Here is a 27880-nt window from a genome sequence, read left to right as displayed (position 1 = left end):
TTTCATGCTTGTAAACTGTTTAATAAATGTAAATAAAGCCGTCAAAAATTGAGGAAAGATATACACGTTCGTAAGTACTTGCGTAACTGCTTCGTGAATCTGGCCCTTGGTTACTAGCATATTGGATATATACGAACGTCTTTTTATTTAAATACAAACAGAACTCTGACTGTAGGAGGATCCAGAGTCTCGTATATGAGTGTCTTATATTTCATATAACTTATAAGTTCATATAATTTTAAATTTTATATATAAGTTCATATAACTTATGAACACAGTTCGTAAATTGGCATGAACCTGTATAAGGTCTATATGTTATACACACGTTGGCATGAACCTGTATAAGGTCTATCTGTTATACACACGTTGGCATGAACTTGTATAGAGTCTATCTGTTATACAAAACAGAATATTTTGTTTGTTCAAAGATGGAAGCCTGACAATTGGGGCTAGTAGCCTCACACTGCTCTGTATGTTGATATGTGATTGTATGTGGAGTGTCATAGAGGTATCGAGGATCGATCCTCCTTTCCCCCTTGTTACTCTTTCAGAAGGATCAGCTCCTGAACAAATCCACATGGGCCGTGACGAGGGTTCGAACCTACGACCGAGACAGATCAGCTCCTATTGCAAATCTGATGAAGTCTGAACTTGTGGTTTTGTTTCCCAGACAGTTTTTCTATCGTTTTTTTACCTGTTCTTAATACTGTATGTTTTGAGAGAGAGGGAAGGAGAGGGGGAGAAAGTGAGGGGAAGGATAACCTCAAGATAACCAAGAAGGGGGTTGAGGTAGGAAAGGGGGAGTGAGGGTAAATGTAGGAGGGAAGAGAGACGCCGATACTGTGTATGTATATCTAATATAGTGTGTGTGTGTGTGTGTGTGTACTACGAATACAAATCTATACACATGTACGAATTACATATTTCTACGTGGATTTACATGGATTTGCCATATACACAAATCTATACAGCTTCCAGCCCTATTGTTGACCTATCACAAAATAAAGTCTACTGTTTGAAATCCCACGCTGGGGGAATAGCCAAATTATGCATTTATCTGAGACCCAATTATATTTCCCACAATGGACACAATGGTCATAGAGAAAGAGCCTCAAGGTTGTCGTGGACTGGTACAAGCTCCTAATTTGCCCATACAGGGAGTCGTGCGACTGAACTTCTCTGTTGTATCAGTTAAGTTAGTTCCTTTATTATGCACCCCATACCCATCCTGTGGGCGGTAGTGGAAAGGGTTAGAGGTATATAATGGGCTCAGGGACTGAACCCCACAATTCATTTAGCTAAGCAAGTTCAATTTTGATGAGCTAGTTACAAAATTAAATGCACATCGTCACATCAACAATGGGTTCGAGATCGACCACAAGTACAGTTTCTAAATTAAGCAACTGACATATGTGGAGAGCTAGTGTCCAACTGCAAAGAGGATGAACCTAACAACAATAACCTTGGGTTGAGAACGACCTCGTAGCTTTTCAGAGCTTATGAACGGTGTAATAAATACAGACTAAGCCACCATGATAAGGCAAGATAAGTCTTTATGCTATTATTCATTCCATTTAGACCCCAACGCATTCATCAATTTTAAAATGCTGTTCATTTAAAATAGGAATTTTCTCAAAAATACATTAATGTTATTATTCACTAGCATATTGTGCATATTTAGGTGTTTAGGTTTTGTTGGTAATTATTTGTATTTTGTAGAATGTGGGTGAAGCATTTACACTTGCGATTCGAACAGAAGTCGTCAGCAAAACACTGTTCGAGAAGTGTCTGAACGTCATTAATAATGAATCGTGTGTAAGAGGTTTTATCAATCATAAACGAGGTTTGGCGGCTGCATGGAACAAACATTTGTTGATAAGGGAGGGCTGTTCAAATGTATGCATATTGCTTGCCAAACTAATTATGCTAACAGCTTTGACTTTAAACGTGCTTCATTCAGCGCTGCATGAAGAGAAATAGCAGTTAGGTTCACAGTGAGCCTAGCCTTTAGTAAACCTTGGCCTATAAGGGCCTATAAGTAACCTAATAAACCAAATAAGTTAACCTAAGTAAAAAAAAATGTACGAAACCGTCTTTATACCTTAAAACCAATCTTGTTAATTCGTAAATTAAATTTTGTATTTGAAAATTAAAATAATTATTTATTTTCCTTTTTTTGTACTTGAAAATGAAAATAATTATTTGTTATTTTCCGTTTTTAACGTCACTAGACTGATGAATTAAATTGCCCGAACTTAACCTCCCCAAGGACCCACGAACGGAAAACGGGACATCACGTCAATTTCGCGAGCCGCTACCATTCGCATTATAATCAGTTTTTGGCCTTAGGTAAATTATACGTCAAAATGCTATGTATTTTTCAGGAGAAAGGGTTGTGTTCCGTTACAAGTGGCGGTTTATATAAATTGATTGATGAAGATTAAGCCACCCAAGATTTGGCACGGGCATGAATAGCCCGTAAAGGTTTTATATAGAATGCTGGCTATATATGTTGTTGTTTTAGATTCAGCTACTCAGAACAAAATGTCTATGTAGCACGGGCTATGGTGAGCCCGTAACCAAGCTATATATATATATATATATATATATATATATATATATATATATATATATATATATATATATATATATATATATATATATATATATATATATATATATATATGTCGTACCTAGTAGCCAGAACTCACTTCTCAGCCTACTATGCAAGGCCCGATTTGCCTAATAAGCCAAGTTTTCCTGAATTAATATATTTTCTCTAATTTTTTTCTTATGAAATGATAAAGCTACCCATTTCATTATGTATGAGGTAAATTTTTTTTTATTGGATTTAAAATTAACGTAGATATACGATCGAACCTAACCAACCCTACCTAACCTAACCTAACCTATCTTTATAGGTAATGTTAGGTTAGGTAGCCAAAAAAAGCTAGGTTAGGTTAGGTTAGGTAGGTTAGGTAGACGAAAAAACATTAATTCATGAAAACTTGGCTTATTAGTCAAATCGGGCCTTGCATAGTAGGCTGAGAAGTGAGTTCTGGCTACTAGGTACGACATATATATATATATGTCGTACCTAGTAGCCAGAACTCACTTCTCAGCCTACTATGCAAGGCCCGATTTGCCTAATAAGCCAAGTTTTCATGAATTAATATATTTTCTATAATTTTTTTCTTATGAAATGATAAGGCTGCCCTTTTCACTATGTATGAGGTCAATTTTTCTTTATTGGAGTTAAAATTAACGTAGATATATGACCGAACCTAACCAACCCTACCTAACCTAACCTAACCTATCTTTATAGGTAAGGTTAGGTTAGGTAGCCAATAAAAGCTAGGTTAGGTTAGGTTAGGTTAGTTAGGTAGACGAAAAAACATTAATTCATGAAAACTTGGCTTATTAGGCAAATCGGGCCTTGCATAGTAGGCTGAGAAGTGAGTTCTGGCTACTAGGTACGACATATATATATATATATATATATATATATATATATATATATATATATATATATATATATATATATAAATTTGTGAGGGTACCACCTCTGGTGCCAATGTGGGGACCCATAGCCTCGGAGAAGAAAATAAAAAGTATTCAGAGGAGACCTTGTGGTTTCTCACTGAACACTAATATTATCTTATCCTACCACCCCCATTCTTTTGTATGTACACATATATATTTGCTTTATTTGTACTTTGTTACAAAAAAGGAGTAACATATAGGTTACAAATATTATATATATATATATATATATATATATATATATATATATATATATATATATATATATATATATATATATATATATATATATATATATAGCCGACATTTATATAGAACACACCCAAAGAAGTTAGCGCTCCTCACCAGCTTCAACCAAGCACGATGGAAGGTTAGGTTAGGACCATTCTCAAGTTCGACTTGAGAATGGTCCAGGACGGACCGAAACGTCGTCGTCCCTTCACCTTCTAGTGTGTGGTCTGGTCAACGATGAAAGTTTTTACGTACACTGGGACAAGGCAGGATGATTAGGCATTGTCAGCTAACTGTTCTCCCCTATGCACCCAATTCATCGTATTATTGAGAAACCATGGCGTCACATATCTCATTTCAGTACCTGGCCTAAGGCCTTAAACTTTTGACAATAGGCAAAGACTGATCAAACGAAGTTGAGCATGATGGTATTAAGTGAAGGCATATGAAAGTGGCGAAGAGGTTGCACCATATACGCTCCAGGTGGTGGTTTCTATAATTATAATTATATTCTCTAATGTGTAGGATGTCCAATCCAGTTTAATTGGGTTATTGCGTTGTCTTGAAGTTTTAGTATTCACCAACATTTGTCTGGGGAAGGTTCTTGTAGCTGTGGTCATGTGGAGCATTGTTAATGCGTGGTCAGGGGCTTAAGAAGACTGCTGACTGTTTTACTAAAAAGCCTTCTAGGAAAGCTTGTACGAATCCATCCTAACAATACCTTGAGTATATGTATACGATACGGACACGATCGTTCAAGGTGAATTACCCAAATGTAAATCAAAGCATTTGAAATTGCATGCTTTATGCTAATGTCAGGAACACTATGCGTTAGTGGCTTTACAAGAATGTAAAAACACCAATGCTATGCACTCTCATAAACCCAATTTACCTTCTTGTATATAAATAAATAAATAAAATGTTTGCCACCTAATGACTAACATGAAACTGTGAAAGTTTCCAAACTGGACGGTTGTCAAATCCTAAGAACAGGCTACGAAGTTCAGGAGTCAAGTGATAATTTAAAATTTAAATTTTGCCCCGAGGGGCGAGTTTATTGGGCAGCGTCACTCATCTTGTGAGTGGACACACCACCATAGCAGCATGTACAACACTCCCCAATAGGAAGAAAACCCGCTGGGTTGTTCATCCTGTCACTCGTACCCAGACAGAGCTGGGACTTGCTTAACTGTATGTGATAATGTTTTTTCAAAATATATTTTATGAGACCTCACGCAACTTTGTTTCTCGTGTGTTTCTGTAATTTTAAGTCACGAATATTTTGTAATACGAACAACAGTAATCTAACCTTTAAGATAGACGTCGAGTAGTCGTAACTAACTGCATATGTTCAGGATAGAGAAAGTGGATATAGAACGAGAAAGTCGGTCACTACAGCGTGTCCATTGGTTAGGCTGCAACTCATAATTCCACGAAGAATTTTGTCAGGCGCAGAATATTGTCAACCAGCATAAACATTGTCAACCAACATTGAATATTGTCAACCAACACTAAATATTGTCAACCAGAGGTGAATATCGTCAACCAGAGGTGAATATTGTCAACCAACACTAAATATTGTCAACCAGAGGTGAATATCGTCAACCAGAGGTGAATATTGTCAACCAACACTAAATATTGTCAACCAGAGGTGAATATCGTCAACCAGAGGTGAATATTGTCAACCAACACTAAATATTGTCAACCAGAGGTGAATATTGTCAACCAGAGGTGAATATTGTCAACCGATGAATACTGTTAACCGGAGATTAATATTGTCAACCAGGTACATTTCCTTGAGCAGGAGGTGTGTGGGATTTTCCCAGTAGCCTCAAGGCAACCCATCCCCCGCCCGGCACCATGTTACACTGATGGAACTGTATCGCTAAGCTATCTATGGTCTCCACCATCCCATCACCAGAGTCGCATACCTATCCCCACACAGACACGTACACACTACCCACCCCCTCACACAGACACGTACACACTACCCCACCCCCTCACACAGACACGTACACACTACCCACCCCCTCACACAGACACGTACACACTACCCACCCCCTCACACAGACACGTACACACTACCCACCCCCTCACACAGACATGCACACACTACCCACCCCATCACACAGACACGCACACACTACCCAACCCTCACACAGACACGCACACACTACTTAGACATGGCCAGTTGGTGTAGAACTAGACATTGCTGGATGTTTTAGGGCAAGACATGGCCGGGTTTTGTAGGGCTAAACATGACCCGGTTGCTGTTGGTCCTCTTGCTACATAACTCATAATTGTTCTTTTTGTATGCTGTTCCAATAGACAAATAGTTTTAATCTTAAATCTAACTTGTATTTCATTAAAGGGAGAAGTAATAATATTAGCTGTCAATAAACAACTAAAGTTTCGAAATGGTAATTTTCCACAGTTACTGTACGTGTTTTTGTTGCCTTCATTCGTTAATTCGTCATAAATGAGAGTAAAGTGGGGCCTGGACAAGGTTGACTGCTATTCTCTCTAGGTGAAAGGGCAGCCTCGTCAGCGGTCAAGGTCAGGTAGAAATCAATACAACACATAATGGTCACTCTCCGGCCAATAAAAAAAACTTCTCGGCAAGGCCTTTGAGTGACAGCTAAGGAGATGAAATCTAGATCAGTTCTCACACATACAGATCGAAAATTCCTCTGATATGTATCGTCCAGTTTGTATCAAAACAGAAATTCAACATTTTAAGTTTACTGGATGGGAAAACCGGCGTTACCCGGGTCTGTCTATCCCCGTTCTCTCTCTATATACTCTATATACTCTCTCTCTATATACCAACCTATATTTCTCCCTCTAGCTATCTCTTCGTCCTCCCCTCCTCAAGAAGCAATAAGTAAATGTATGAATCTCAGATACTTTGCTTTTCCTCTTTTCTCTTCCTGACTCAATGAAATACTCAATGAAAATGGCCTGGAGTTGTGGATAATAACTAATATTTCGTAAATAATTTACCTTAGGCCTACCTCAATTAGTCTATGACCGTTCCATACCCATAGACTATTTCCCAAGCAAATTGGGTGAAGCTGGGCCTAAAGCATCTGGCTTCCAATTTTGGACAGACAGACATAGAGAAAGACATTCTCTCATAGGTATAAATTAAGGGAAGACAAAGCTATAACATATATGGGCTCTCAAATGTACGATATCATATGATATAATTAATATTAATAATAATTATAATAAATAATAATAATTATGAATTCTATCATGATACCGTACATTTGAAAACCCAAATATGTTATAACGTTGTCTTTACAATGTATCACATAAAATCATTGGAACTGTAAATGGCTGTATGAAATAATGTAATGTATTTACCTTGTATAAATGATCCAGTATAGCCACAGGCAGCAAGCAACCTGCCGACTTTTAAGTTAAAATGTAGACCTAATCGAGTTGCAAGTTTGCAAGTTGCACAAATCGAGAGGAGCGATGAGCAAGCAGAAATTTCTGGTCAAGTTAGTTTTTGTCCCTCACCACTTATTTTTTTTGTAATACTGTCAGTCAGACTGCTGCTACCAGGCCAGACCAGATTATATTGTGTCACTGCCCTCAGACGTTACTTTCCATTCCAGAACGAACCAGTGTCTTTATCAACTCAAAACCCAGACGTTTGACTTTTACATATACATAACCCGTAATTCTTCAAGAGAGAGAGATTATATACGCCAAAAGCATAATAATCGCTTTACTGGAGCTGCATACATATATTCTTCAAGTAAACTCGTATCTGGAGCACAAACTTATCCAAGAAAGTATTAGTACTGTTCACATAGTAATCATAGGTTAGAATAGGTACCTGGGAGTTAAGCAACTGCTGTGGGGTTGCATGTTGGGGAAGAATAGTAGCTGGCCTAGAGAAGGAGTGACTCAGTACCTCGATGATCCTAGCGCAGTTGGCTTTGTTCTCAACTCACAATCAGGGATTCCGGGTACTATTCCGAGCCCAGGACAGAAATGTGAAATTTCCTTTCACCTCTTCGCTTAGTAGTAAATAGATATCTGGGAGTTTGGCAACTGTTGTGTAGTTGCAACCTGGGGTGGGTGAGTAGTTCGACCTTTCAGAGAGGGGGTACTTTCGACACAAGCCTATTGTATAAAATACAAAAGGCTTCCTGTCCCCGATAAAACGGATTATTATTATTAAGTACTGCGCCATATTAGCAATAGGCTACCTATAGATCATCGTACCCATATACTTCCTTATATCGTAATGCATGGAATTACAGCTCTATAAACAAATTAATGTGTTATAGGGGGGTAGAAATAGCCTAAGCTACACTACCCCTTTGAGATGTATTTCTTTCTTGTCTCATAAACATGAACTTGAATGTGTTATATGCCACTCAAGTCACCTTACACACAGCCTATTACTTCAGAGGTGAGGATGGAGGTGCGAGCACTGCTGGTGTTGGTGGTAGTGTGGGTCTCCTCACCAGTTCAACCTCTCCCCACCACCCGCCCGAACTCCACTCTCCCTAACACGGTAAGCTACTGATGATTGATTGATGGAGATTAAGCCACCCGAAAGGTGGCACGGGCATGAATAGCCCGTAAGAGGGGGGGGCCTTTGGAGCCATTACCAGTATCATTAGCTGATACTGGAGATCTGTGGAGGTGCGACTGCACCCTACGGAATGGTCGTGACCTCTGGCAAGCTACGATTGATTGATTGATTGATGAAGATTAAGCCACCCAAAAGGTGGCACGGGCATGAATAGCCCCTAAGTGGGGGCCCCTTTGGAGCCATTACCAGTATCATTAGCTGATACTGGAGATCTGTGGAGGTGCGACTGCACCCTACGGATAGGTCCTGACCTCTGGTAAGCTACCATCCCGCTGGTCTCGTGTATTTCGATTCCTTTCCCGGTTATTTGAGGACCAACCACTTGGGATGGACGGTAGAGCGACGGTCTCCCTTCATGCAGGTCGGCGTTCAATCCTCGACGGTCTAAGTGGTTGGGCACCATTCCTTCTACCACCGTCCCATCCCAAATCCTTATCCTGACCCCTTCCAAGTGCTATGTAGTAGTCATGGCTTGACGCTTTTCCCTGATAATTCCCTCCCGGTTATTTGAGATCAAATGTATGTCCAAAAGCCTAATCCATGTCTAAATGAAAGATATTGACGTATCGAATGACCGACTGTCAGCCAGTTACACTATAGGCTTGAACAAATCCACTAGTGCCGTGATGAGGGTTCGAACCCTCATCACGGCCCTTGTGGATTTATTCATTTGATATATCTCGCTATTGTGATTTGTGTGTGTACTATAAGCTTATTATATATATATATATATATATATATATATATATATATATATATATATATATATATATATATATATATATATATATATATATTATAATTTAATTTCCAGATTAATTTAAGAGAGAACTCTATAACAAATAAATAAATAAATGTATAAATATTTATGCATAAATAAATAAATAAATAAATTCGAAAATATCTACTACCTAAAGTTTTAACAAATTATCCCCAGTTTGCTAACTGCAAGTAGTCATGCAGGTGATTGTAACCTTTCCACCGCCATTCATTGGACGAGTGCCAGCCCGTCCTCCTAAGATTTCCCAACGACAAGAAACTGTCGTACTAAAGTGCCCTTATCCTAACCTACCAGAGGACCCAAAACAGAAAACGAGACAGTACGTCAATTACGCGAGTCGCTACCATTTTCTAGTACGACAATTTACCTTTTCTATATAAATTTCCCTTCATATATATCTCACGTCGCGTTAGTTAGGCGTGCTGGGCAAGTAGATAAACTACTGTAATCAAATTCTTAATGTTGGGGTGTGTTGCGTAGGTGCTGAACGCCTTTTCTCGATTTCCAGCAGGTGTTGAAAAAGACGGCAGAGACGACAGGTGGGTCATCTTCGCCAGGAGGGTCGTCCTCGTTGTGGGAGACGGTACTCAGACTTGACCAGATGCTTCAGAGACCCAACGACTACAACGCTCTCATGCTCGAATCCGGGGAAGAGGACGACCAACTCTCAAGGTACGACTCGAAGGTTAATTGGAAAGGGAGGAGGGCGACCAGCTCTCAGGGTACGACTTGAAGTTTTAGGATGAACAGGCAGAACTAAAGAGTCAAAGCTCAACCCATTAAGTGACTACGATTGATTTTGATTGTTGCCGCCGGAGGCGGCTAGTTTGATGTGCACCTCATACCCATCCTGTGAGCGGTAGCGCAAAAAGCATTACAGAGGGCACAAAAGGTCTTTATCAGACCTCATCTAAGATTATTACATAAACAATTTCATCTATCCTTCACACCTTATAGTTACAATGTCAGTTACAGAGAATGTTCTATTTCAAGAGCTATATATTTACAGTAAGTCATCATACATTAATGGTAAAGTCTTATAGCTAATACATAATAGTACGAATGCCCTTCCCTCCTGCATTTGACTAATCATAATAGGAAGCCACTATACCTGTGCTAGTCATTCACAAAACTCATGATTGTTTTAACTGATTTAGATGTCTCCACAGAAGGGTATGCAATCCTACTCCACTCTATGCAATTGTATAATAAGTGTAATGCATTCTATAGTAATTCTACTATCTATATACATTCTATTCTAGTGGCCGCATCCGATCCCATGATCGTCGTCGCCCCTAAATCAACACAACAACATTCTATTCTAATTCTATATACATTATATTCCACTCTAACGATCAAGTGATTGTTCTGGGCTTGTAGTTCCATGTTGGACTGTGTAGTTGTAAACCCCGTTCTCCCATGTGTTGCTGCCTGTATTAAAATTCCACAAGAAACAGTCAGCTTAAACTTGAAGCATCTGACTTGCATTTGACTTCATTATGTAGGGGTGGAAGGTGGGCCAAGGGTGGGGCCAGCGCTCTCACCGAGGCCAGATTCACGAATCAGTTACGCAAGAACTTACGAACGTGAACATCTTTCCCTCAATCTTTGACGACCTTGGTTACATTTATTAAACAGTTTACAAGCATGAAAACTTGTCAATCAACTGTTGTTATTGTTATAAAACAGCCTCCTGGTGCTTCGGAGCTCGTTAACTGTTTAATAATTGTAAACAAAGCCGCCAAAGATTGAGGAAAGATGGACAGATTCGTAAGTGCTTGTGTAACTGCTTCGTGAATCTGGCCCCTGGTCTCTAGTTCCTTGTGCCACACTTGCGAGTTTTTTTGTACCTGTCGTGTTACAATTTAACTTTCCGGCGTTTGCATTTTTTCGAACCTTGTGGATGGAGATGATTTGCACAATTCCTCTTCTGACATTTGATGACTGTTAATTGGCTTAAGTAATTTTAATGCTCGTGTGTCTCTTGACTTGGCCCAATAACCACTTTTACCACAAGAAAATTAAATGGAAAACAGCTTAAAAATGACACGTCAGTGTAATGAACAAAAGCCTACAAAAATAATATAAATGAAACACCTATTACAGTATCTATATTATCAATTTTTTAAGAAACCTCAATTTAATACTGTATATCAACTATAGGCTGGAGAAGTGCAGTAGTTACACGGGAGCTTGGGCCACTCCTTAAGTGGCTTGTGATTAACATTTACACAGACATCTGAACTAAACAAAGGCCGGACAAAAATAATCTAAATCTGAACAAATCCACAAGGGACCGTGATGAGGATTCGAACCTTCGTCCAAGAGCATCCATCCCAGACGCTGCCTTAATTGCAACCAGAAATTCTACTTAATTTACTTGGACCCTGCAGCCTCTCCGAGACACAAAGCAGGATTTTACACAACTCCCCCGTGCACTCGAGCTATTAAAATAAGTTTATTGAGGTAAAATACACACAAAGGGATGATGGGTAGCTCAAGCTATTCTCACCCCGTTCAGTCCATCGTGTTAATACATACATAGACACACATCACAAGCAATAAACGTATTACCGAACATTCTGAGAGATAAACATATACATTTCCTCCTTTACAAAAGTACTCAAGCTATGTCAATAGGCCGTTCTACCTCTTCGCCCTTACTTCATTACACACAGAAATCGCAATAGCGTAATGTATCAAATGAATTGCCCCTTGTGGATTTGTTCATTTGATACATCACGCTATTGTGATTTGTGTGTGTAATCTAAATCTACTTAGCTGTATAGGGAGCAGCACGTCCGCCTGGCAGCCCGCAGCAGACGTCTCTGAGGGCGACGTGTGGGCCTCCCTCAGGCAGGTCACTCTCCACGGCCATTACATATAACACTCGAACGATGCTTAGTAAAATCACAACTGACCAACAATGCTTTACTAATTATTAATTATTAAAGGAGTCTGGTAATGAATACTACTGACTAACAGTTTCCAAATTAAAGTGCATATTGTTCCAGCAAAGTAGCCTCTACAGTTGGCAGCTCTGACAGTCCAAACCATCGCAAAAATATCATGTTATCCCAATATGTTATAGACCTGTACGTGTATCTCTGGCTTCACCTCATCTCTGGCTTCACTAATAAACTATGCAGATTGTTTGCAATTAATAATACAAACATGCGTCTTCATTTAACATATCACTGGACTGCTACTCGAAGGTTCCATTTCATGATCAATAACTACAATTAATACTACCACAGGCTGAAAACGTGAACCTGGATGGTTAAAGTTAGATAATATTACATAGTTATGATATGTAATCACCGAGCCATGACAATGACCCATACAGGGTACAAGTATTTTCTTAAATGCCGTTGACTCGTATGCATTTCCAGTTCCCATTAATGTTCACTTGTTCTATTCTTTCTAAATTTAAAGAGGTTGTTCTTGTCCAAGTTTTTTAATATATTCCCCTTAGTATCTTGTATGTTGTAATCATATCTGTTTTTAATGCTCTAAGAGCTGAGAGCAGAAATGTTTTCCCTCATTTAACTAATTTTTGTAGCCTAATCCTCTTAGCATTAATCTTGTTGCAAAACCCTTTTCAATTTTTTCAATTGTATGTTTTATGCTGCATAGGGTATGGATTCCAGGCTGGTGATGCAAATTTTAGTATTAGTCTAACGTAGGCAGTTAATATTGCTTTAAAACCATCCATATTTTGGTTTCTAAATAACATTCTAAGCATTGCTAGCTTGCCATATGCTGCCAGTTACCCTCATGCCTTATATCTGTTCTTGAAAGTGTAAGTGGAATTAGTTTTCTTCCACTATCACCTAACCAAATTATTCCATTGATTTAATACTGTAGCTCAGACTTTCATATATCCCTGTGACTTACTGCAGTTATATTGACAATTTCCTTGTGTTATATTTCCTGACACTCAAAACAGGTTAGCCTTTTCAACTGCATAAATACACCTGATGTCTCAGTTCACCTAGTAGTAAATAGGTACAGTACCTGGGAGATAGGAGACTGCTGTGGGTTGCATTTTGAGGAAGGGGAGGGAAAAAGGGTGGATTTAGACAGAATGAGCCAACAAGACTTCTGCAATACTCCCTAATTTTTATGCTCTTATCTACAGTATTATATTTCATTCCTTCCTATTTCTTCTCTCTCTCAATTACTGTATTGTACTTATTACCAACAATAATTATGTTAGGTTACCATAATTGTTGTTATGTTACCAACAACATAATTCTATGTAATTTTATTATTTTCCATTTTCATCCTTATATTGAGCAATGTACAATTGTGTTATTCTCTCCGTATGCTTTTTCAGGTACTTTTATTTTATATAATATTACTGTTACTATTTTCACTATATTGTACATCAATGTACTATCTTTGTTGCTTGCAAACTCTAGTTTAGGTCAGCCTCTCCGTGTCCCATTTTTTTCTCCACTCCCCCTCCCCATATTCACATTAATCGTAGATAATGTATAGTACAATATTATGCCCCTATAGCATACAGGTCAGGAAAATTAAGTAAAATGCATAGTTTCTGAATAGGCAGAGTACCCAAGCTTAAGACCATACAGTTAGAGTAGTGTTTAATTTGAGATTGCCTTTCAACAACACCCTGCAGTGAACATCTTGTATTTTGAATTCCTCAGACTGCTGTACAAACTCCAGGAAAAAGAGCGACTACGAGAAGAAAGACTTTATGAATTGGAAGAAAGGGCCTACATGATGTCTAGCGTGAATGTTCCATTTACCAACAATCTCGACATGATACCTCAGGTATAATGATACAATACCCCAGGTGCAATTATACACTATCCTAGTTGCAATGATACAATACCCCAGTACACTGATACAATACCACAGTTACTGATCCTTTAGACACACTACTAGTGACTCGGCCTCATGAAGACACTTTTCTCTTAACATTGTTCTGCATTTTTATACCAATAACAAATATCTGAACAGCTAGAACAGTATGTCCCTTATCCTTCCCATATATTCTGAAATTTCCAAATTAGTATTTAAACGTGAAACTCTTGTCCTAAACCTTTTTTTCTTCTTCAATGTCCAAGTAAATATTTGTCTTTGAATATTGATTTCAGTGTAAATAATAAAATTCAAAAGTATTTCTACTGTATGACAGAAGGTAAGAAGTGTAGAAATATATTTAAAACATTTACATATGATATTAAAAACTTTTTAAAATATTTGTGCATTTTGAATGTTGTAATGCAGTTATATATTTTTTGTGTTTCAGCGCAGGATAGTACAGCTTATCTAATGAGACAAGCAGCAGCAGCAGCAGCAGCAGCAGCAGCATTCTAAGAATGGGTAAGGATAACAACAGGTAAAAAATAAAAAGGTAAAATACTGTAATGAGTAAAAATGCTGTAATTTGTAAAAATAATAATAGGCAAGAATAATAAGGATACGTTTATAAAATTAACACATGTCAGTTATCAAAGGCCTGTGTGTCACTGATCTTAAGTGTTTCACTTGGATTTTCTAATACTATAAACATTAAATTTGTCTTTACAGTACTAAGCAACACAAATGCTATATTCATATATAATTATTTTTTAATTAATTACAGAACAAGGGACACACTGGCAGATGCAGAGAGTTGAAGAAAATCTATGAATAAATTCATGACAGACAACTCATCATCTGAATGAAACATGGACCAAAATAATTGAGAAAGACATTCTTTATACAGTAACTGAATAAACCCTGACCCAAGGAGACATGAAAGTAAAGGACCACAGAATATGGAACCAGACGTAAAAAAACAAACCACACGGTGGAGGAAAGCTTGGACCACAGCTTGGACCATCTCCTTCCCTCATCACAAATCGACTTGAGAATGGTCCAGGACGGACCGAAACATCGTCGTCCCTTCACCTTCCAGTGTGTGGTCTGGTCAACACAACTGCCACCTCTTCACTCACAAGAATTTCAGACCTTGGTACAAAACAGTAAACTTCAGCACACATCTATAAGACAAATGACACAACTAGCTTCTGATGGATACGTCATTTCAAGCTTCTTCGTAAAAAGTGGTGAAAATTATGATACTGGAGGTGAAGGAGATGGGATCAGAGGCAACTCAGAAGACAATGGCAGTAATAATATTACCTCTAATACACCAAGTTCACAGTCTTTCCAGATGCCGAAGAACATTACTAAGAATATTCATGTGATTCCGAGTATTTTCGTAATTATGTATCCTCTTAGGCTTCTACCACTATTTCATACACATACAACTTCAATGAAAGGTGTTTAAAAGTCTAATTTTCTAATTGTGGTAAAGGTATCCAGTAGCACTTCTCTTAATAAATTATTTATTCACTTTAAAGACTTTCAGTAATATCCAAGTGTAGAAAATTAGTCTTACCAAGAAAACGTTTAGGATGATTTTGATGAGCGAGTGAAAAACTGGGTAATGTGAACAGTGAATAATAATGAAAAGGTTATACAATACAGTACATACATACTATACCTACGAAAAGCATGTGGCTAACCTGAGATGCAAAGATGTTCCATTTATTTTATACGGGTAATGCAAACTACCAAATACTGTACTATACTAATAACTTTTCACAGAAAAAGTGGCAAATTTAACTACATATGTATTAACAAATTCAAGCAAATGTGAAAATTTAAAGGACTGTATGTTATTACTCTACATAATTTTAGCAATAGCATGGCTGTTGAATATTATCTTCGTCTTCAAAAAGACATAGACCTATCTGGAAAAGGTTCAATCCAGAATGACAAGAATCATTCTAGAACTAAGAAAATCCTCATGGCTGAGAGCATCAAGATTAATTACTGCACTCTGCAAAGAAGACTCAACAAGGCCAATCTCATAGAAACCAATAAATATTGAACAAATTAGAATTCATTGAAAGGTAATGTAACTCACACAGGGGCAACAACTCTAAGCTCAACAAGCCACAATGTAGGACAGATGCTTTTTCACCAAAAGGTAATAAATCTGTGGAATCGTCTATGAAGTGAAATCATGAATTCCAAGCCGGCACTGCACTCTTAGGTTCAAGATAAATCTAGAATTTTTTTTAAGAATAATGGGGAAGTCCTTTGACAAGCAACATACTTCCTGTACGAGTTGAGGCCATCACAGTGATGGTGGCTCTCAAGTTCAGATAAACAAACAGGATAATTCTGAATGAGCAAAGAGTGAAAAATGGGGGGGGGGGTTGTAGGGAACTATCTGGAGAAAGCGCCAAGTGCTTTATAGCACTGGGAAGGGGTCAGGATAAGGATGTGGGACAGGGTGGGGAGAGTAAGTAATTATCAAAAAGAAGGCACCAAACCAGTTAGGTTATGTAGCACCATCAAATGTGCTGGATAATCAGAGGGCACTAAATAGGGCGGGGATAGAAATGGTGCCCAACCACTTGGACAGTCAGGGACTGAACACTGACCTGCGTAACGCGAGACCGTCACTCTACCATCCAGCCCAAGTGGGTGGACTTCACTAACAGGAATCAACAAGAACTGACAGCATCAGTCTATTACCTAAAGTTGGCACCAGGCAATGAAGACTAGCATCATCTGTAACCACAACAATAAGGAATGCTAAAGTCATCCCAAAGAAAATTTTGAATATATTTTTTGTCCATTTTTGTATTTATCTTCATCTATTTTACCTTACAGTACTTTTAAAATATTTATTTATCTATTTAATATTTGTCTATGTCTGTGTGCTCAAAGATGTGTGCTATCGCGTGTATGATGGAAAAAATGAACACGTCCAAATAATGGCAAAAAAGCTTGGAAAAGAAATTCTTGACAAACCAAATGGGGTCTAATCTCAATTAGTTCACCTAAACAAAATTGTATAGTATGCAAGATATGTACTTTAGTTTCATTTACAGCACTCCCAATTACCAGAATCTGTACACAACTGAAACCAGAACTACCTTGTTATATAAAAAAAGGCTATTCTCTACATTTTATGTCCCCCACTTCCCTTGTAGTAGTAGTTTCCTAACTACATATCAGTGGCTCATTCTCATGATTTCCATATTATCGTCTTATATTTTTTTGTACACAGGGGGTACAGGAATAGACAATTCCAGACTCCTGTTACCAGGCTTAAGAACGTTCCTTCGACATCAGTCACGTTAAGTAATTATCAAAGAAGGCACCAAGCCGGGAAGGCTATGTAGCACCAGTCACGTTAAGCCATACTTTAGTAATAATACTTCAGCATTATTTCACAATCGACTTCAGAATGGTCCAGGACGGACCAAAACGTCGTCGTCCCTTCACCTTCTGGTGTGTGGTCTGGTCAACATACTTTAGCCACGTTATTGTGACTCGTCGCCTGAATACTTCAGCATACTTCTAGTAATAATACTTCTGGATCACAACCCAGATAAAATCACTGGAGAAGTGTGGGGCGAGTTGATATATGGAACTGTGAACATCTTACTTAATGAGCACTAGTGTGTGCATCATCAGCTACAGATTAACAAGTTCCCTACTTTTAGCAACATATAAGCACATTTGCATACAGTATTACAAGCTACAAATGTCTTCTAGTTTAGTGTTAATATAACCTCTGAAAATAAACTCACTATCACACTATGACATTCTCCTGATATTGAACTGTGGCAATATTTTGTTGCTACCCACTGTGGAATATCATCATTCCATATTATACTTCACAGAACTGCCATCTCTTAGGTATTTTGCAAGAAAAGTCAAAAAGATATTCTCATAATTTATGTATAAAGTAATATACTTAGAGGTTATACATTTTTTCCTTTAGCTGGTTTACACAAATAAACAATAAAATACTCTGAATGTACCAGTTTTTACAGGCATGTAAGGAATCAATTCTTTGGTTTCCTGAAAGAGTTGGCAATATTGGGGGGACTGACATTTCCAATTGCTTTGCTGTGTAAAAACTGAGGGTATGTAACATTATGCTTATTTACAATAAATTTACAAATTTTAAAATAAACTTTTTAATTAACACAGGGACACAATAATACTTCTGAAGCCTGCAAAGAAATAACAGAAGTGGAGTATCACGTCGAATTGGCCTAAATATAAAAAACTTCTTGAGCATATTAAGAAATACATAGCAGAACTTCAAGGAAAACAAACAGAAACAAAATTTCCCAGTCCTGCTCTAACAAAACTGGCAGACCATCGGCACCATCTACCACACAAACTCCACTAATACTCCACCTGGTTATTTCCCTCGTCGTTCAGGTTACAGAATGCCTCCCGACTACTGGCTGCAAAATATATAATAAAAAAAAAAATTTATTTTACAAACTCACCTGAAATCACCTGTGAATATAAAGAGATGTAAATATAAAGTACTTTATAAGCTAGATACACAAATGTTTCTTGAATGTCGTAGATCTGAACCTATATCGGTAAAATGGCTGAGTAACTAACTGGGGGGCCAGCTCTGCTTTTCCACTTAAAATACTTTCCCAGCTAGTGGGCTGGGAATTAACCACTGCGGTGAGAGCCAAAGTAACACAACTTGCTCCAGTGTGGAGACAAACTATCAAATAATGATGGAATGACATATTCTCCTGATATTGAACTGTGGCAATATTTTGTAGCTAGCCTAGCCAAGCTTTGCCTATGAAATAGCACCTTATCAAAGCTTTGCCAATCATATTTGTATTCAATTATTTAACCAATTAAAATCATAAATAAGATATACAATAAAGGGTCAATCATATGAAAAAAATTATCTAGACAGAATAGCTTGTAGGAAAAAGATTGCGGCACTTGCGTGAACATTAGCCTACTGACGGCTATATGCTACAGACACTATTTACCAAGAGCTCTTGCTAAGTTCTCCACAGCCAACTGTAAAAATGTTCTAGATGCAACGTTTAAATGAAGAAAAAAAAAATATTTATATGAAAATGTTCTATCTATAACAAGAAGAATCATTCAAACTAGTAAGAACTTAGCAAAGACTATTGTTGAAATACTGCCTTACGTGAATATCTCAAGGTATAAAGCCTTTAAAAGTGGGAGTAGATAGTCGACTAGATCTTATGTTTTCTTTGTTGTTGAATACTGAACATCTCAAAAACATCTAAGTACTGTCTAGATGCTTTGTATCCACTGGGCGACTCACAGTTGCACCTCACTCAAATCACCAAAGCCGGCAACGAGTAAGAACAAAAAAACACAACACAGAACTTGGTCAGGAAGAACATACGACCTAGTTGGGGCAATTATATATGCCACAAACTCTTTCCGTAATGGCAAACGGTTGTTACGTGCACACGTGTCCGGCATCATGTTGTGAATGATTAGTAAAGACTTTTCCATGTTGATAAATGATTTAAAATATTTTTTTTTGGTTTTTAATTTGTCATATAAAATTCTTGAGCCACTGCCTGACCTGTAGCAGACATGGCAAGGAACAACATTCTTTAATGCTAATCTGCCAACTATTTTTTATTTAAAAAAAATTATAAATCTATACAATTTCTAGCTTTACTCGCTTACAGTTAATCAATACATAAATATAAAGTTAAATATGAAAGTTTATTTTTTTTTTTACACTAACATTCCCTCTATACACCATATCAACAGGTGTAGCCTTATCAAAGCTGTGATCTGATCATCGTCGTCACCGCCTCCACACCCCACAATGAATTGTAACGCACTCGTTAAGATTTTGGTGTTCGCCTCATCTATGCCTGGAAGCCTCTCTTGCTAGGAGGAACAAGATGCTCAGGGAGATCATTGGGCAAGTCGTTGCCGTCCAATTTAATGTTGATGAGATGCATTGCCAGCGCAAACTCGTCTGCATCAAGCATGCCATCTTTGTCAATGTCAGACATCTTCCAAACCTTACCCAGTACTGAATTGGGCAGCTTAGACTTGAGCATCTCTTGTTTAGCCGCTGGAAATACAAAAGGAACAGGGTTATAATTAAATCATGGATTAAAAAACAAAGTCAATTTTAAGACATGACTACATAAGAATTACAGGGGTATTTTCAATCTTGATGTACAAGTTGCAATATCAAACTAACTTTAACCAGTTTTTTAATTAAGAACAAATACATAAAAAGGTCAAAATTATATATATATATTTTTTTTTGGGGGTGCATACTGTAGCTGCTGGTAAACACAGCTGCAGTCTATAAGATGTGATAAATCTTAATTTTATGACAAAGTTTTGGTAAAGTGGGGAGAGAGAGGGCAGTGTCCTTGGGACACTGGGGCTGTGGATACACCCCACATGCAGAGAATAGGCCACAATGACTTGTTTGAAAATAAATAACTGAACTCAGACACACGAAATTAAAGTATTTTAGTCCGTTGAAGATGTTTATAACTCTGTTGGAGAGTAATTCTTTTGGTTTTGCGAGAGGCTGCATCTAAATTCTGAAGATGTTCGTTGTATTGGTAATTCCTAGGAGTCTCCTGTGTAAGAAATGGTATAGTACCTTCATTTTATAAGTCAGCATCTGGAGAAGGATCTAATTCTTATGTTCATGGGACATGTGAAGCTGGTCTATTGTAAATCTGATACTTATGGAGATATTTGCTGCAAGATAGTGCCTTGTTCTGAACCTCTTTTCAGCTGATTAGATCTGTTACGTCCAGAGAGGTGCAAGGGAATCCCAGCCCTGGTCTGAAGATTATCTTGTATAGGCGGAGTTTTACGAGTGCTGTTGCTTAATCTGTAGACAAGCAAGGTAGCTTTTCAATAGCTCACTTCTCATTAACATATTTCCTGGAGTTCAGATATCTAACAATTTCATAGACTAGTATTGTATATGTTATGAATGCCTATCTGCACTGATTCATTCTCTACTTTTATCCCTATACATTAGACAATGAAAGAAATTACAATGTTGAGGTGATTGCCCAATTTCTTTCACATTTGGCAAATATTGCTAGCTTTACATTTGCTCCTCATAATGGTGATGCGTTTCTTTCCACTCCAGGGCTAGATGTTATTACATTCAGTACATCACATGATGTGATAATGATATGAGGTGGTTTGACAATGATGGAGGACTGGAAAAGGGAGGGCAGTTTAGAACGGAGCTAGGAGTCCATATCATATGACCACCATACTAATGCATGCCAACATCTTCCCATTCTCTGTGGCTATACATGGATATACATAATGCTTTTGTGTTATACAATTACTACACAACCGATACCAAGAAACTCTCATTCCTCCAGTTCCACGAAGTTGTCATTTCGTCACTAGTATACTTTGAGTATAAGGATTAGCCTCTCAAAAATGACATCATACATGCTGGTGATGAACATTAGGATGACAGCAGTGCTACTAGTGCAACACCCGGCCCATCAGGTGTGTGTGGCGGCCACTCTTCTTTACCATTATGTACTTTATCTTATGGTATTGGTAGCACTCTTATATTTGTTCTTAAATGTAAATATTTATTTAGAGCATTCTATTGCGAACAATTTGATACCAAATTGAATGATGTAGCACGAAAAGTACGGTATGAAAGCTAAAAGAAAAAAAAAAAGTATAAACATCGTTCGGGCTACCTTGCGGTGCATGGCGGCCCGAACGATGTTCATGACCCACAAAAGTGTTCATGATGAAATCTGAGATAAGGAAATCACAATAACGTGATCTATGAGAAAATCCCTGATATGATGGGGAGATTAAACCAGCATACTGTGTAATCAAAGATTTACTCAGAAAAAATATGACCAACTCTGGAATACATATATATAAAAAAAAAGTATATATGTACTATTAATACTGTACATATTTGAGCTTAGATCACAAAAAGCATAATTACACAAACAAAACTTCCTACCTGAACCAGTAATCTTGCCATCAACAGGGTTAAGGTTGTCGAAAAGCTGGTCATACTTGTAGCGGTCTTTGGCAACTATCCAATCAGGGTCACCTGCTCCTGCATCGGCTCCCTCACCTCTCTTGAACCCAAAGACAGTGTTGTCATTCATCACACCATCAAAAGCACCACCTGATGGAGAAACAAGTTTAAAGATAACAAAATGTTACCAATCATATTATTATTTGCAAACAAAAACTACTTTGGTGGCAACAGATTTGTGTATCTACTCTTTGTAACACTTTCCTCTCAATACAGCTCATTGCTGTGGGGTCATATGCAATAGTGGTGTATAGTGCCAGCTCAATAATAATAATAATAATAATAATAATAATAATAATAATAATAATAATATTATTATTATTATTATTATTATTAACGAGGGATGTAGGAAAATCGGTAAAATCGTCCTGACAGGGCTGGAAATCTAGAACACTGGGGTGAAAGTTCTAAACTCTCCAATCCACAAAATCCAGTTTTGCTGCACTATACAATTAAGCAAAAGCTGTCATATGCCTATGTCAGTAACTTAGCACCATCGTTCAAATACAAATTTATTTTAAACGTTTGGGTCTTGAAGTGAAGTCTAAAGTTGCTGAAGAGATCGATAGGCTTTGCAACCTCTTAACACTTTCGCTCTATCTGGACGCGCCGGCGCGTTCGGTTTCGTCTAACGTAAACGCATAGTGGACATAAAGTTATGTCTACTTTTAAAATATTTGTATAAAATTCAATTTTTATCCGATTTACTTTGGGTTTGTTTCAAACTGCGCGCTATGAGGCTCTCTTTCTCACCACTAGGCTGCATGGTACAATAAGTTCATGAAAGGTGTGGATAACTTTGATCAAATGGTATTTTGTCCCAAACGGGTTGCAGGTGGGTGACTTTAGCCGTTTATACTGGTAATTCTTCCCCCATATCATGTATTATATGCATATGTCTGTTTAGGGAATTTTATTCCGATCAATATACAACCAAAAATAACTGTGTGCAACAAGTATAATCTTGACAAACATAACAAAAGTAAAAATATTTCGTGTGTGTTTGACGCTCACTGATATGTTCCAGCGTTGTTTTATATTTGTCGCTATTCTAACTTACGCTTTGTTGATATTTTTTACCTATGGGCACATAGAACATTCTATTGCGAACACATTGACATAAAAATGAATGACGTACATAGAAAATTAATGTCATGAGAGTGAAATAAGTATAAACTTTCAAAGCGCCGAGCATCGTCCCGTCACCGATACCGGGTAACAATTTCACCACTTCCCACACTCTTGCGGGCGGGCTGCATCATTATTCTACGCTTATATTCATATCACCGTGTTGGGAATTTCATTGCGAGTCCATTGATACCAAAATTAACGCTGTAGAACAAGTGTGGAGGTGATTACAATCCCAAGAGTAAAAACATTTTGTTGCTGATGGGCGCTCACGGCGAGTCATCTACGTAGTTATTTATTTGGTGCTGGTATCCCTATATGTTTCGTGACTTATTTTACTAATGTTCTTCTAGAGAATTTTATTGCGAACACGTTGGTACCAAAATGAAATACGTAGCATGAGAACTAAGGTCAGAAGAGTAAAAAGAGTATACACATTTTTGTTTTTACGCTTAAGCGATAAAAACGCAGTGCACACATTCGGTTGGCTGAGTGACCTTTGCGGAGAGCGCGAAAGTGTTAATTCATAAGTTTAAAATCTTGTATATCTATAAACTGTAAATTAATAAAATTCATTATCACTATCCCTTCAACTTTAATGAGCAAGGAGGTATCTGCCAGGAAAGAATAAAAGTCTGCATGAAAAATGTTACAAGATATACAAAATTTCACTAGACTTGTGGTGTCATATGCCACAGTACCACCACCATCACCACTACCAAAGACAAAAACCACACACACACAAATATTTCACATACTCCATAAGACTTTTGCACAAAAATAAGTTACTTATCAAGAATAAACTGATAATCATTCATTCTCTTATAACACACTGCATTCACACTAGTTCAATGTCCATGCAAATCTAATGCTATCAACAAGCACATACCACAATTCAACTTGTTTCATATGCCTCACTATTGGTCTCGCTATCGGCCTCCGTTCATTCCCTCATAACTACTCTGCATGCAAAGTCAATATAAAAATATTCTTTCAATCTTAAGGTCGTGGATTTTCATATTTAATATAATTCACAATTTAATTTACCCTCTCGGTACCATTTATGCAAATAAGACCATCTCTACCGCTCTAACTTCCAAGTGTTTAAACTTGTGCCACACCTTCTGGCTTCAGCACTTCCTATTGTCCTCTTTACTACAGTTTTCATTGCATCAGCCACTGATTAACTTCTACATATATGTACAGAACATTAGTCTAGAGTAGACTATAGATGGTAAAAGTTATTTGCCTTCATTAATGTCAATACTTTAGCTTTCTTTTCAACCATTCTGCAATATTTATGTCAAACGAGTCACACACAGTAAACGACTCGCTCTTATATCAACATTGATTCCTTCATGAAAAGTTCACTACACTTAAAATGACCCAATTTAAATTCCTCGTTATTCTCTTTATTAATTGCTTTGTAAAGATATACTGTACAATTACCTTATACTAGTCTTCATTATGGCCTTTCTTGTATGTTGTCTCCATAAAAACCTTGATTCCATTTAGTACACAATGCTACTTCCTCCAGTAATAGTCGTGATTCACATTCCTTCAGCAACTACCCTCACGTACACAATTCACTATACCCACAACAGTTGTGCTTCTGTAATTACTGCACTGACATTCACCCATGCTCTTGAACAGTGATTCAATCTCGACTCTCGTCACTATACTTCATAACGTTACTTCTGCTAGATCAGGTGATAGAATTGAACAGAAGAAACTGCTAAAAATGTATAGAAAGACAAGGATGAGAATAAGCTTTACCAAATACTGTTTTGCATGCGATCAGCTAGCCATATTTCTCCAGTGAACTTGACACGACCTCTACAGGCAAAATATCATTCATCTCCAATAAAGTAAATGTTCAACTTGGTATTTCTATATAAATGTAGACGATGTGTCGTAATAACGTGGCTGAAGATATGATGATAATAGTCCAGGACAGACCTAAACATCATCGTTTCTCATTTTCTGATGTGTGGTTCAGATAGAATTTCTATACGAATCTTTTATAGCTATTTCTTTTCTCTGCAATATTTAATGTCCCTCCCCCCCCCAACACACACACACACACTTGCACTTTGCATTATAAAAGTACACCTGCAAATAACAGTTCTTAATTGATAAGAGGTAGTTTATATCAACAATTTTCAATACATATTAATAAATGCAAACAACTGCAAATTCGAACATGGCTGTAGACTATTTCCAAACATGTAACTTTGGCCTATTGATTCGTGTCACAACCTTTTATTCTACAATTTCCCTTGAATCTTGATTTATGCAAATTTTTGCATTACAATACTTGTTTCAGTGGCGATGGAAAGTTTTAAAATAAAATGAAATAAGATGTGCTGCAATCAGTTATGGAGAAAATAAAACAGGTGCCACGGAAGTCACTGAAACAGCTTTATACAACCTGTCATAAGGATCGTCCATTCCATACGTGACTGACATTGGGCCCAGCATATCAGATGTCCCATAATAATGTGGAGAGGGACCCATGGTTAATGCATAAGCTTTCTTTGCCTTCAGTCAAGTAAGCTAAACAAACAAAAAATAAGAAATATGCATGTTCAAGCGATTCACTCAAAAGCACATCAGAAAATGCTATTTCAAATTCTACAATAAAGAACTACCATTCAAATATGACTGTCAAATGAAAGTTGTAAAGTTGAGTATACAGAAAATTTGTATTGTAAAAATTACAATAAATAAAAAAAAATTGACAATTATTATTCACAATTGATTGAAGTTTCAAATATTAATCGTACACATTGGTCTACATCTTCGATACACACCAGGGGGTCCTGGGTTTAATTCACATGCAGGGAACAACAGTTTAACAACAGCTATTTATTTATTCATTATTAAATGGTGCTGTAGCCTTGACTTGCACAACTGTGCTGAGAGCTGCAAGTGCATGCACCAGCTTTGGTTGCTGTGGCAGTACTGAGGCTCCCACAGCCAAGAGGGATGCAGACAATTTTTTACAATATGGCGTCTATTTACTGGAGTCCTGGGGCTAGATTCACGAAGCAGTTACACAAGTACTTACGACCCTGTACATCTTTTCTCAATCTTTGGCGGCTTTGTTTACAATTATTAAACAGTTAACAAGCTCCGAAGCACCAGGAGTCTGTTTATAACAACAACAGTTGATTGGGAAGTTTTCATGCTTGTAAACTGTTTAATAAATGTAACCAAAGCCATCAAAGACTGATGAAAGATGTACACGTTCATAAGTACTTGTGTAACTGCTTCATGAATCTGACCCCTGAAGAACATGATGTGTTCCGTGTACCCACATGAGTTTTGAATCATTTACTGTATCTAAAAATGCCTTAAGGTGCTATGCCCATTACCGGGTATGCACGTTAAGGTACTATGCACAGTGCCGAGATTAATGTGCAAAGGTGACTCAATATTTGTGGCAAGAGCATGAGAAAATTTATTTAAGAACAATATAGGTAATCTGAGAAGCATTTGTCATTTAACCCTTGAACAGCAGCTATAAGAATCATTCCTGCCTATGCGCAAAAATATAAAAAAATTCAAAAAATATTTTTTCCTTTTTGTAGAATTATTAATTTGTATACAAAATGTAAGAGAAAGACTAAAATAATTTAATATCTTTTTACTGGGTGGAGCAGGTCTGAAAAGTTGCCCCGGTGGCTAAAGGTTCTGGCATCTGTCAACACATGATGCCAAACTATGCCAACACCGAGGTATGCCAGACCACTCTTGTGTTCTCCTCGGATGTTTCCCAGACTATTTATCACTTGCTTCTCTTTATTTACAAGAGTATGTGTGTGTGTGTTGAATAAACTTGATAAATAACAACTCAGATTCCATGTGATAATAGTTCAATTGATGATTGGTTAAGCTGGTATACTTCCTTACAACCATATAGAGTAGTGAAAAGCATATAAACACAATATACAATGGTGTTGGGCTCTGGGCAATGACATGTGGCCTAATTGGCACCACATGGGCGAGAATATAGATTGGAACAAAGGGCTAAGCCACTAATGTGCCCCCCACGGCAGACTCCTAGTACAAGACGCATGATAATGGTTCAATTGACGATCGATTTACCTGGTATACCTAGTTACAACCATACAGAGTTATGAAAACCACATGAACATTGTATACATAGCATGTATACAATAGTATACATAGCATGTAATTATGATTGAATTTTATACAATGACAGCATTCACCTAGTAACATTCATAATAACTGCATTCACATAGTAATGTAACCATGACATGATAGCAGGATTTTTTCATAGGTCAAGGTAAACTCCATTATATTCACAGAGAGCTATTATATCCTTATTTGCATCATACATGTAAAACCCAGACAGAAATAGTTTATATTGTCATATGACGATACCCCTATGAATCAACATTTGGTGATAACCGTTGTTTAAGGATTAAGGGTATATCGAACAACTCTTGTAGAAGCATGTCGAGTGTGAAAACCAATGACTGAAGAAAAATGGTGGGGGGTGGTGATGAAAAGTTGTTAAATAATTGGAGAATGAAAGTGGTGAATAAAGAATAATTAAGTAAATTTAAGGATGGGAGAAAAAGGTCAAGATGATGGGCAGAGATGGCAAGTGCGA

The 27880-nt window shown here is 37.4% G+C and overlaps 2 protein-coding genes across 5 annotated transcripts in view; one reads left to right on the top strand and one right to left on the bottom strand.

The window, feature by feature from the left end:
• Window positions 1-15546, top strand: part of LOC123771796 (uncharacterized) — a 19276-nt gene extending 3730 nt beyond the window's left edge. Inside the window, exons 2-6 of one of the 3 annotated variants that reach the window (XM_045764535.2) lie at window positions 8205-8311; window positions 9685-9845; window positions 13847-13973; window positions 14455-14528; window positions 14791-15546. In XM_045764535.2, coding sequence (XP_045620491.2) covers window positions 8213-8311; window positions 9685-9845; window positions 13847-13973; window positions 14455-14478 — 411 coding nt within the window. In that variant the 5' untranslated portion in view covers window positions 8205-8212 and the 3' untranslated portion in view covers window positions 14479-14528; window positions 14791-15546. Of the gene's footprint in view, window positions 1-8191; window positions 8312-9681; window positions 9846-13846; window positions 13974-14454; window positions 14529-14790 lie in introns of all 3 variants that reach the window. The other 2 variants (XM_069324347.1, XM_045764528.2) reach the window with 2 other exon arrangements.
• A 2390-nt stretch (window positions 15547-17936) lies between these two features.
• Window positions 17937-27880, bottom strand: part of Past1 (putative achaete scute target 1) — an 82055-nt gene continuing 72111 nt past the window's right edge. For both annotated transcript variants that reach the window (XM_069324345.1, XM_045764545.2), the window contains exons 5-6: window positions 22030-22200; window positions 17937-20118 (exon numbers count right to left, since the gene is read on the bottom strand). In XM_069324345.1, coding sequence (XP_069180446.1) covers window positions 19907-20118; window positions 22030-22200 — 383 coding nt within the window. In that variant the 3' untranslated portion in view covers window positions 17937-19906. The remainder of the gene's footprint in view (window positions 20119-22029; window positions 22201-27880) is intronic.

This window comes from Procambarus clarkii, chromosome 14 (assembly GCF_040958095.1).
Source record: "Procambarus clarkii isolate CNS0578487 chromosome 14, FALCON_Pclarkii_2.0, whole genome shotgun sequence".
NCBI classification, from domain to species: Eukaryota; Metazoa; Arthropoda; class Malacostraca; order Decapoda; family Cambaridae; genus Procambarus; species Procambarus clarkii.
This window is presented reverse-complemented; position numbering and strand designations above follow the sequence as displayed.